A 12,074-nucleotide genomic window follows, 5' to 3' on the forward strand; every position below is an offset into this window, starting at 1 on the left:
GGGTGTCCAACCAATGGGCTCCCAGCCAAGTAGTGGGAGCTATGGGTGCCCAACTCCTCCTCTTTAGGATTAGCGTTAGGTAGGCCTGGGCATTAGGGATTGGGCGGTCCTCCCTCCCCGCCTGAAGCGAGGCGGGACAGTTGTTGCTGAGGTGAGGTCTAGTAAATGGTGAAGTACTTCCTGGCCTGGGGGCATCTGGGACCGTGGGGTCTCGGTGGCGTGGAGTCAGAGGAGCCCGACCCGCGGGGAAATCCAGCCTCGCCAACGGAGCGGGCCCGGCGCAGCCCTCAGGTCTGTGGTGCTAGTGCAGCCGAGGCACGGCCTTGGGTGGCCCGCTGACAGCTCCTTCGGCCCAGGACCTGGGAACGCGGCGGAGTCCTCGGCTGCGTGGACCCCAGCCCTTGCAACCTCCCTTTTCCTTCTATCCACCTGCAGTCCTAGGCTGTAGAAGGGACCGCGGGCGTTCTGAGTTCTCAACCCCCGTTTCATTTTCTATCTCCGGGTGCATACCTTAGTGTGTGGTGATTCCTAAGCAGCTGGGAACCTGAGGCTGTAAAAGGGGCTGCAGGAAATGGACTGCAGTGTAAAATCCAGAAGCAGAACTGGAAGGTTTAACCACTGACCCATTTCACAGGTAAGACTTAACACGAGTCCTAAATGAGTAAAATCATTTGTCCAAGATCACGGAATTGAGATTAGATCCTAAAGGCACCTGACTCTCATTAACCACAACCCAATAAGTAATTAAAATAAGGAACAGTGTGTAATGGACTGAGCTCTTCAGCATGTGGAAACCTGCAGTGAGTTCTGTATGAGGCAAAAAGGTAACTTTGAAAAGGTAGAGTGGAATAATCAAAAAGCGGACTCTGAAATCATTCTGCCTGGTTCCTTCCTTATTTTTTGTCACGGCCACTTACAGTGTGACGCGCCTTAGCTTCCTCATTAGAAAAACAGGCATGCTAATTTTCTCATTGTTATGCAGATCAGTAAGAATAAGTGAAGTATTGAGAAGTATGCCTGACACATGGTTTATACTCAAATGTTCATTACTCTCGTAATTAAAACGTAAGAAATGGTCAGTTTCATAAAGAGCCTGTTTTTAAAAACAAAGCAACCATAAATTGAGGCGAAACAGACCGACTGCTTTTCTCCAAAATGAAAAAGTGAGAAGGGGAAAAATAAGAACAAATTTAAAAATCCCTGTTTCACTCCAAAATATTAGACTGGTTGTCTCTGGATGATATTACGAGTGATTTAACTTTTCTTCTTTATGCTTTACTGTATTTTGCAAATTTTCTTCAGTAAACATGTTTTACTGTTATTTTTTAAAATTTCAGAAGATATGAACAACATTGGTGAGAGTTTTTTTCAAAAAGCTATTGGTATGCTTGTGTGCTGTAGGTGGAAATAGGAATTGATAGAACCTTTCTAGAAAGGAGTTTGGCAGTCTGCTCCAAAAGCCTTTGAAATGGACAGTCCTTTTTTGAAATTATATACTTAATTTTTAAATTAAGAACACTATTACATTGTCTTTTTACAAAATTAGAACCTTACGAATAGCACAATCCACTGCCCCTGAATTCCCCCTTGCTCCCCAACCCCACGCTAAAGACTTTGGTGCAGAACCTTTAAGTCTTTTTTTATACTTACATATTCTCAATGGGTTCATATATACATTTGTAATTTTAAAAAAACGTTGATAGTATCATACTATATCATTTTCTAACTTTATTCATTTGACAGTGTTTTTGAAGTGTATACCTGTTATTTATAGCTTATTATGTATTTATGGCTCATTTTTTATACCTGCTGGATAGTGTTCCAGTGTATGGCTGAGTTGTTCTGTTAATGTAAAATATTTATTTTTGTCTCTTTTATTGGTTTTTATATTAAATTCTATCTTGTTTGATAGGTACTGTATAGCACATTTTATTTGCCATTCTCTTTTTGATGGACATTGGTTGTTCCCAGTTTTTCAACTTATAGACAATGCTGCAGGGAAATCCTGGTATGTATTTTCTTGTGCACATGTGCTATTTCTCAAGGATATATAGATATATATATCTATCTATCTAAAAGTGGGATTGCTTGGTTTTAAGTTATGAACATTATTTTTTTTAAGATTTATTTATTTACTTAGATAGCACTAGCGGGAGAGGCAGAGGGAGAGAGAAACTCAAGCGGACTCCCTGCTGAGCGGGGAGCCTGACAAGGGACTTGAACTCACAACCCTAAGATCATGACTGGAGCTGAAATCAAGAGTCAGTTGCTTAACTGGGCGCCTGGGTGGCTCAGTTGGTTAAACGACTGCCTTCGGCCCAGGTCGTGATCCTGGAGTCCCTGGATCCAGTCCCGCATCGGGCTCCCTGCTCAGGAGGGAGTCTGCTTTGCCCTCTGACCCTCCCCCCCCCCATGTGCTCTCTCTCTCTCAGATAAAATAAATAAAATCTTAAAAAGAAAATCAGTTCCTTAACTGACTGAGCCACCCAGGCGCCCCAAAGTTATGAACATTCTTAATTTTAATTGGTCTTGCCAAATTTGCCTCCAAAATACTTCTACTAATTTGAACATCCCAAAAATAGTTTAGAGAGTTCAATTTTCCTACAGTCTAGACTAACACAAAATACTGTCTTCTTTTTGTCCATCTGATGGATGAAATTAATACTCATTTTTTAAAAAAATTTTCATTCTCTGATTACTAGTAAGGTTGCAGTATCTATTCATGTTTATTAACCTATAATTTATGTAAATTTCTATAATTTCTTCAAAAAATTACCCATTTTTCTATTGGGTCATCTTTTTTTAATGGTTTAGAGTTTTATGTGCCCTGGATACTGTGTATATAATTTTTATAAAAATTTTTCAGCGTCAGGGTGCCTGGGTGGCTCAGTCAGTTAAGCATCTGACTCTTGATTTCAGCTCAGGTCATGATCTCAAGCCCCGCTTCTGACTCTGCACTGAGTTTTGAGCCTGCCCCACCCCCTCCCCAACCAAAGTTCACAAACTCTATTTTCTCTCAGCTCTTTGCTTGGCTTTTAACTTTATTATGTTTTTGTTTGTTTATTCTACAGATCTTGCTTTTTTTTTTTAAGTCTTTAGGTGTTTTTTTATTTCACTGCGTTTCTCAAAGACTTCCACTATAATACCGAATAAGAACAGCGGTGGCAAGTGTCCTAATCTCTTTGCCTGACTTTAATGAAAATGCTTCTAATGTGTCATTATTGTGTATAATGTTTGCTGCTAAGTTTTAGTGGAGAGTTTATCAGGTTAAAGAAGTTCTCTTTTCTTCCTAGTTTGTTAAGGGTCCCTCATCTTCCAGCCTCCAGAATAGTTGCTGACTTTTATTGAATTGTTTTTTTTTCCTGCATCTGAAATGTTGGTTTTCCATTTATATGTTAATGTAGGAATTTACATTGATAAACTTTCCAATATTAAATTTTTAGGGTATTCCCAGGATAAATCTTATTTTAGTAATATACTTTTACTCTACGGCATATTTTACTATTTTTGCACAGAAGTGCTTTTGCCCTTGAGTTTCTTTTCTTACATGTCATGGTTATACTAATCTAAAAAAAAAATTGAGTGGCTCCCCATATTTTTCCTGACCTGGAACAGTTCATATATGATAGAATTTATCCGTTCCTTGAAAGTTCTGTAGAATTCACCTATAAAACTGAATAGACCTGGTATAATAGGAGTGAGGTGGGGATATGGGACATGTAGCTCTCCAAAGATCTCTAACTGTTGTTTAAACTTTTTATTTTTATACTTTTGCCTCTAATTGGAATTTTCTACTTCTTGAGCCTATTTGATATTAAGTCAGTAATTTCAATTAGATACTTGTGTGAATTATTCTGTCATTGTAAAATATTTCTCTTTGTCTCTTCTAATGGTTTTCATATTAAATTCTATTTTGTTTGATATGAACATTTCTTGTATTTGCTGGTATGTCTTTTTTCACATACTGCTATTTCAACCTTTTGATGACATTTTGTGTGATTTAAGTGGGTCTCTTATTTTAAAATATAGCTAGGTTTTGCTTGCAATCCATTTTGAGAGCCCTTTAATAAGTTAGATTAACACATTCACCTTTTTTGTGATTATTAACAGTTTGGCCTTTTTCTTGTCATCTTATTTACCATGCTTTTCTTTGTATCTTTTATATCCTATTTTTCCATTTCTCTTTTTGATTGAGGTTGGCCCCAAGTTTTCTTTGTTCTACATGTCTTAAAATATACTACCTTTGCATTTTCAACATAGTTCTTAAATATGTTTCCTAACAAGATCTAAATTTAATTAGTATTGATATCCTCCCTATGAAGAAGGACTTGACAGTACTTCTGCTTTACTTTCTCTTATCTTGGCAATAATCCCCTTCCATCCCCCTTCTATAAAAGAACATAATTTCCCCTGGTTCTTTTTTTTTTTTTTGGAAGATTTTATTTATTCATTTGAGACACAGAGATACAGAGAAAGAGAGAGAGCATGAGCAGGGGGAGAGGCAGAAGGAGAGGGAGAGGCAGAAGGAGAGGGAGAAGCAGAAGGAGAGGGAGAAGCAGGCTCCCTGCTGAGCCAGGAGCCTGATGTGGGGCTCCATCCCAGGACCCTGGGATCATGACCCGAGCCGAAGGCAGACTCCCAACCATCTGAGCCACCCAGGCTCCCCGCCCCCGTGCTTCTTTCTATCATTTTCTTTCATTTGTTATTAAAATCCATTTTTAATCTATCTTTAACATTAATGTGTTTTAGTCGTTTGCTCATTATTGCTTCTTACCTCAGTACTTCTGTGTATGTTAGTTTTTTTCATGAAGTTTGGGTACTTTATTTCTTTCAGAGAGTCCCTAAGTGGCTTTTTGAATGTCTATGAAAGTCTCTTTTTTTAACCTTCACTATTGAAAGACAGCTTGGCTGAAAGGCATTCTGGGGTCAAACTTACTTTGCCTTAACTTATTGCATCTGGCATTTCTGATGAGAAGTCTGATTGCTGGTCTGATATGTGTTTCTTTTAGATAATCTAGATTTTCTGGAAACTTCTAAGACTTCGTCTTTATTTTTGATATTCTAAGGTTTATTCACAGTTTGTCTGGTAGTGTGTATTTTATCTTGCTTGGTACCCAATGAACCCTTAGTTGGCTTATATGTTTTACAGTTTTGAGAAATTCTTGGTCATTATTGCCTCTTCTTCATTCATTTGAGGTAGTTAGCATTACTATCCCCATTATAAAAGTTTTTATAAAGTATTTATAAAAAAATATTTATAAAATGGGGATATTTTATGTGAATTAACAATATTTTAGGGGCACCTGCATGGCTCAGTCGTTGGGCATCTGCCTTCGGCTCAGGTCATGATCCCCGGGGTCCTGGGATAGAGCCCCGCATCCGGCTCTCTGCTCCATGGGAGCCCTGCTTCTCCCTCTCCCACTCCCCCTGCTTGTGTTCCCTCTCTCGCTCTGTCTCTCTCTGTCAAATAAATAAGTAAAATCTTTTAAAAAAAAGACAATATTTTAAGTATGGGTGATTCTTAACTTCTCTGTAATTTCCTAATTTTGATATTTTACATATTTTTCCATTTAATATGTATTCTTGTTTCTGTAATAGTTTATGCTATTTTAAAAGAGCTATTAGAACAGTCTTCTTTTTCTTATATGTTTTATTCTTTGTAAGTATGTACCAATCTTTATTGTTTTTTTTTTTTACAGAATGTCTCATGCATCCGTGGACCAAAAGATGGAGTTGGTTTTTATTTTTAAAAAGATATTATCAGTGATCTAACTATAAATATTCACTTGATGAAGTTGCATGGACTCATCATCAGGTTGGACTAGTGGTTATTTTTGAAAGTTTCTTCAACTGAAGTTACTATTTGAAAATTCAAGCATCCAAGAACATTGGGTTTGGAATGGCATAATGATGTATTTTCTCTGAGGACTGCAAATTTCATAGAGACCACATTGAATTCCAGTTGGATTCCAGTTATTTTCTTCAATCAAAGTGATTCAGTCCTTTGATAAAGTTAATTTTGAAGAGTTTTATGTTTATGAACGACGCCAAAAAATGGGAGAAAAAAATGGTAGGTTTGGAAACCATTGTTAAACATTATATTTAAAAGTGTATAGACTACTTAAGCTAAATTTTGGAATTTTCAAAGTTTTTCACTACAAGTGACTATTCTACATTTGAAGGAATTTAGGATTTGTTCTCTTGTAGCCAACAATTTTGACAGTCTATAATTAATTGTGTGTCTGTAAAACTAAGTCATTTTTTAATGTACTTTTTAAAAAATACTTTATTTCTTAGAAAACTTTTAGATTTACTTTTTAAAGAAAAATTGAGAGGATAGTACAGCAAGTTCCCATATCTTCTTCCAGTTTTACTTATGATTAACATCTTATATTTGGCTGGTACATTTGTTACAGTTAATGAATCATTATTAGCTAAAGTCCATAGCTTATTCATATTTCTGTAGTTCTTACCTGATGTCTTTTTCTGTTCCAGGATCCCACATTATATTTATTTGTCATATCTCCATAGGGTCCTCTTGGATGTCCAGTTTCTCAGACTTAACTTGTGTTTTATTTTGTAGTATTTTGTATCCCAAGTATTTTGTAGAATGCCCCTCTATTGGAATTATTGATTGATTTTTTTTCTCATGATTAAACCAGGGTTATGGGTTTTGGGGAAGAAGACCATAGGGGTAAAGTGCCATTTTTACCACATTATATCAAAGGTACATGTTATTAATGTGATTTCTCTCTTACTGATAGTGAACTTGGTCATCTGGCTGACATAGTGTTATGTGGTTTCTACACTGTCAATTACATTTTTTTTCTCCCTTTCCCTATTGTACTCTTTGATAGAAAATCACTATATGCAGCTCATATTCAAGGAGTGGAGATTATGCTCCCCCTCTCTGAGAATGGAATATCTACATTAATTATTTGGAATTCTTCTACAAGGGAGATTTATCTCCTTTCTCCCATTTATGTCTATATTCAATCACTTATTTATTTTAGTATGGAGTCATGGGTACTTATTTTACCCTATCCAGTACTCTATCCAGTACTGTTTTATTTTGTTACTCAAATTGTCCCAGGATTGGCTGTTGGGAGCCCTCTTTCAGTTGGGTCTGTGTCCCTTTGACATACCTGTATCAATGTAGGTGGGTTTTTGTTTTGTTTTGTTTTGTTTTTTTAGCACTTATTTTCTGGTACTGTAAGATGCTGCAGGCTTATCTTGTATATTTCCTGCCCCAGTGCTAGAGTCAGTCATTTCTTGAATGAGCCCTGGTCCCTTTTAATGGAGGATGGTGTCAGAAACCAATATCCAGGTGATAGTTGTTACTGGGCTATCCTTGCTTATAGGCCCTTTTAGCTAACAGAGCAAGGGATATATGTGTATGCTAAGCTGTATATAGGCATACCTATAAATATCTCTATATGTAACCATCTGTATCTATATTAAGCTAAACATGAGTTTATTCTGATGTTCCCAACTCTAATCCATTACCACATCGTGTGTGTGTGTGTGTGTGTGTGTGTGTGTGTGTGTGTGTGTGTGTAGCTGTATCAGAAATGTAAATTTATTCCCAGGTAGGAAGCTACAGTGTGTGTGTGTGTGTGTGTGTGTGTGTGTGTGTGTGTGTGTAGCTGTATCAGAAATGTAAATTTATTCCCAGGTAGGAAGCTACAGTGTGTGTGTGTGTGTGTGTGTGTGTGTGTGTGTGTGTGTGTGTGTGTGTGTGTGTGTGTAGCTGTATCAGAAATGTAAATTTATTCCCAGGTAGGAAGCTACAGTGTGTGTGTGTGTGTGTGTGTGTGTGTGTGTGTGTGTGTGTGTGTGTGTGTGTGTGTGTAGCTGTATCAGAAATGTAAATTTATTCCCAGGTAGGAAGCTACAGTGTGTGTGTGTGTGTGTGTGTGTGTGTGTGTGTGTGTGTGTGTGTGTGTAGCTGTATCAGAAATGTAAATTTATTCCCAGGTAGGAAGCTACAGTTCCTGTACACAGTTCCTTTTGCCTTTAGTCTTGCAGACTCTACTTATTTCCAAAGTTATTTAGCTTAGCACCTTTCTACCTAGCCCTTCAGTGAGGTTGTGTATACAATTGTAGTATAGTTAGATGTTCCTGTCATGGTCAGTGTTCTTTCCTGGGATCCTGGACCTCTTAAATGATATTTTAAAATTTCACTACCCTTTAACATACTTGTAATCTATGGATTGTTATACAGATCATACTGTTGATCTAGTGGTCTCTGGACTGTTCATGTAGGGCAGTAGTTCTCAAACTTTATTTTGGTCTCAGGACTACTTTATACTCTTAGAACTATTTAAAATCCCTAACAGTTTCAGTTTATATGGATAATATCTCTTCATATTTACTGTATTAGAAATTGAAACTGAGAAGCTTCAAAAAATAATAAACCAAACATGTTAACATAATTTACATTTTTGTGAGCAATAACTATTTTCTAAAACAAAAAAGTTAGAAGAATATTGTTTTACATCTTTACAAATCTCATAGTTGGTTTACTAGAAGAGGGAGTCTTGTATCTGCTTCTGCATTCAATCTGGTGTGAAATGTTGCTTTGGTTGAAATGTATAAAGAAAATGAAGCTTCACATAGACAAAAAGTTGGAAAAAAGGTTTTAATAGCCTTTTAGACAATTGTGTACTTTTTTTTGATACAACTACAAAACTCAAGTAGTTACTCCTTCAAGGTCAGTTGTAGCATGAAATCTGAATCATATCTGTGAGTTTTTTTATGTTCTGTTACATTAAAATCCATTGGTCTGTCTTGCACATTGAATGGATCTTTTATGATTTTATAATATGCATTGGCCACTTGGAAAGTATTGGCTCAATGAATTATGCAGATTTTCCAGATGTTGACGCATTTCATCATACAGTATTAAAAAATCACACTTGTTAATATTGCTACCAATCTCATCAAAGAGTGATTAATTACTGAGAAGCTGTCAGGCTTACTGTGGCACATACCAGGCTTACAAATTTCCAATTTTAACTTGGTAATGTGAATTTTGTCATTAAACAAATGCTGTCGATATTGAACTTCCAGGGGTGGTAGGCTCATTTTGTTTTTTCAAGAAAATGTGTGCCAAACACCCAAGTCTAAGAAACTATAATTTTTATTAGTGGTTCTTTTAAGTAAAAATAGTTTTCCATGAAAAAAAAAAAAGCTGGTTTAGCCTACAACTTGAACAATCTCACTAGTGCTTTTGCTTGAGACAGCTGTTATGTTGTAGTAATCATTTTATTGCTTTATCATGGACATTGTTTAGTGAAATTGATGATGAAGAATATACTGGTAGTATACTGGAAGACTTAAAACTGGTAGTTTGGTGCCACTCCCTTGATTCATGCTAAGACATAAGTACTTTTACTCAGCAATGCTTTTATACCATCAGTCAATGTCATTATAGAAAAAGGAGCAAATAATGTCTTAGTATTACTATTAAAATGGTTTGACCAAGCGTATTGTCTGAAGGGATCTGAAGACCCCAGGGGTTCATAGACCACACTTTGCTGATCACAGACTCAAAGAGATCATAGAGATTCTCTAGACCAATGCCCTGAAGCTCTTTAAGGTGTGTGTGTGTGTGTGTGTGTGTGTGTGTGTATCTTATTATCAACGTATTTGGTAAGTACTCCAAAAATAGTTGGCCAATAAATAACTCCTATAGTTGTGATTCTTGAGTATTGCCTCTTTACAAAGACAGTGTATATCAAGGGAGATTGGGAGACATACAGTGTAACTATATAATCTTGTCTTTCTTCCTTTACAAAGCTGCTATACTTCTCACTTCGTGATTATGTTCTTGCAGTAGTCATATTGAGCTAAGTAAGGGAGGAAGTTGGGACAAACAGTAGAGTTATAAGATGGTATTCTTCATTTCTAGAGGCAAGTAGCATATTAGTATACTGATTTGGTTTTTCAATTCAAGGACCTACTCCTGTACTTATCGATGTTTTCTAGTGAAATATACTGAAATATTTACTGTTTCAGATTATAACCCTGAACATACATAGAGTACAAAGAAAAGGAGCAAGAAAACTGAAATTGTTTACATTGTAATAACCATCTAGATGGTCTACAGTTGTAATGAAAATGACTCAGTTGTTTCGTTGTGATATTCATTTAGCCTCTTTGTTTAAAAAAGTTATTAACTGGATCTGTTAATCTCATTTTTCAGATAAATTGGTTACTTGTTTTCTTAATATTACTGTGGTCCAAAATTTCTGTAGCAAAAAGACAATGAAAAATGATGGAAGACATGAGGAAAAAGAACCATTTAAATGAAAATTAAACCTAGCAGTATGAAATAATGATACCATAAAATAATGATACCATATTAAAAACCCAGAACTAATAAATATGATTGCTTAAATACATTCATTTATTGTACAAGCAGATAGTTTCAGTATTTTCTGATTGGCTTTATTTTCTTAAATTATATTCCCAGTGTCCTCTTTATTAATCCATTCCAAAACTAATAATTTACCCTGTTCAGTTGTCAAATAAGTTGTCTTAAGTAATTCCTGTCTGAATAATTTGGTATCATGTGTTGACATTTCAAACACAGTTTAAAATGTAACCACTGAGAAACAAAAATTCAGTTAAACCCTGATTGTGGTTTTTCAGCATCACTGCCTGTTTTCTCAGGCCATATGAGAGTTGTATATGATCCCAGATTATGCTATCAGAAGCTATTTCTAAGTACCTTTCAAAATCCTTCCCATCTAGATATCCACCTCAAATAAAGATAAATCCCTGGTATGGAGTATTGATTCGTATCCGTGAAAAGAAACATGGTAACAACAAATTAAGTGCCTTCACAAATAGTTTTGTCTAAAAGCAGTGATTTTTTTCGGTTATCTGTCAGTGAAAAACTTAATGATTTTAAGGATTCTGGGAAGGTCCTTCAAAAAATACTTGCCCACTTAGCTGAATAATATCTAAAATTCCACAATTAGAGATTTCTTTTGCTTAAGACTATATTCCCTGTTAAATTATATATATAGTAATTTCATTAAAAATATATATTTACTATATATATACCACGTATGGTGTGTGTGTGTGTATATATATATATATATATTTTTTTTTTTTTACTCTATGTATAGTAATTTCTTGCTAAAGGCCACATGCTTATCCGTGCATCAATTCCATGAGGTAGATGCTATTATTCCCATTTCATATGTATGGTCATACAACTTAAACTGGCAGTGTGGGATTCAAATACAAATGCATCTGAATTCTAAAGCCCAGATTGTTAATCACCACTTCTGTTTTTCCATTGACCCCTGATATGCTATTCTCCTGGGTTTTCCTTCCATCTGTTTGCTCCTTCTCGGTCTCCAAGATTCTCTTTTCTTACACTCATCCTTTATATACAGAAGACCCTCTTCTCATTGTACACATTCTCCCTGATCACATCTACTCTGTGACTTCAGCAAGCATTTGTATGCCGTTGACTCCAAAATTCGTGTAATTGGACCAGATCTTACTCTGGAGCCTGTGTACCCAGTGTACTTGCCGTACTTAAATTTCTCACTTGTTCCCTATCTTTATTTTTTATCTCAATGAATACCATTACTATGCATGTGGTTGCCCAAGTCAGAAAATTAGAAATCATTCTTGATTCCTCCCTCTTCCACTGCCACCTGAGTGACCTTTCTAAGAAACTAATCACATCATAAGAATGCTTAAACTTTTTGAATGGCTCCCATGTTCTTTCATATAAAAATGGAGTTGCTTAGCATGGCATGAAAGGCTCTCCATGTCATGGTCCCTCCACCTCTAAAGCATTGTTCCTCATCACTTTTGTCTGCTCACATTGCATTTATTTCAAATCTTGAAACCTCGTCTGAGCTATGCTATGGGGAGTTTAAAAGTAGGCTTGATCTTATGTTCTAGGCATTGGGCCAGAGTGTTAACAGGGAAGCAACACCCCTTTTGAGGCTACTGTGGTGGCAACATCCCTAATTAGCCAGAGATCCCCTTTGGGTAAGGTGACTTTGCCAGGGAGATATGGGACTATGAGGCCTAAGCCTTTTGTG

The 12,074-nt window shown here is 36.3% G+C and overlaps 1 protein-coding gene across 4 annotated transcripts in view; it reads left to right on the forward strand.

The window, feature by feature from the left end:
* Window positions 1-12,074, forward strand: part of SETDB2 (SET domain bifurcated histone lysine methyltransferase 2) — a 56,270-nt gene that overhangs the window by 473 nt on the left and 43,723 nt on the right. The window contains exons 2-4 of one of the 4 annotated variants that reach the window (XM_027588621.1): window positions 516-634; window positions 1,913-2,008; window positions 5,700-6,070. In XM_027588621.1, the coding sequence (XP_027444422.1) occupies window positions 6,055-6,070 (16 nt within the window). In that variant the 5' untranslated portion in view covers window positions 516-634; window positions 1,913-2,008; window positions 5,700-6,054. Of the gene's footprint in view, window positions 1-25; window positions 635-1,912; window positions 2,009-5,699; window positions 6,071-12,074 lie in introns of those variants that run through there. The other 3 variants (XM_027588623.1, XM_027588624.2, XM_027588622.2) reach the window with 3 other exon arrangements.

Source organism: Zalophus californianus, chromosome 3 (assembly GCF_009762305.2).
Source record: "Zalophus californianus isolate mZalCal1 chromosome 3, mZalCal1.pri.v2, whole genome shotgun sequence".
In the NCBI taxonomy this organism is placed as follows: Eukaryota; Metazoa; Chordata; class Mammalia; order Carnivora; family Otariidae; genus Zalophus; species Zalophus californianus.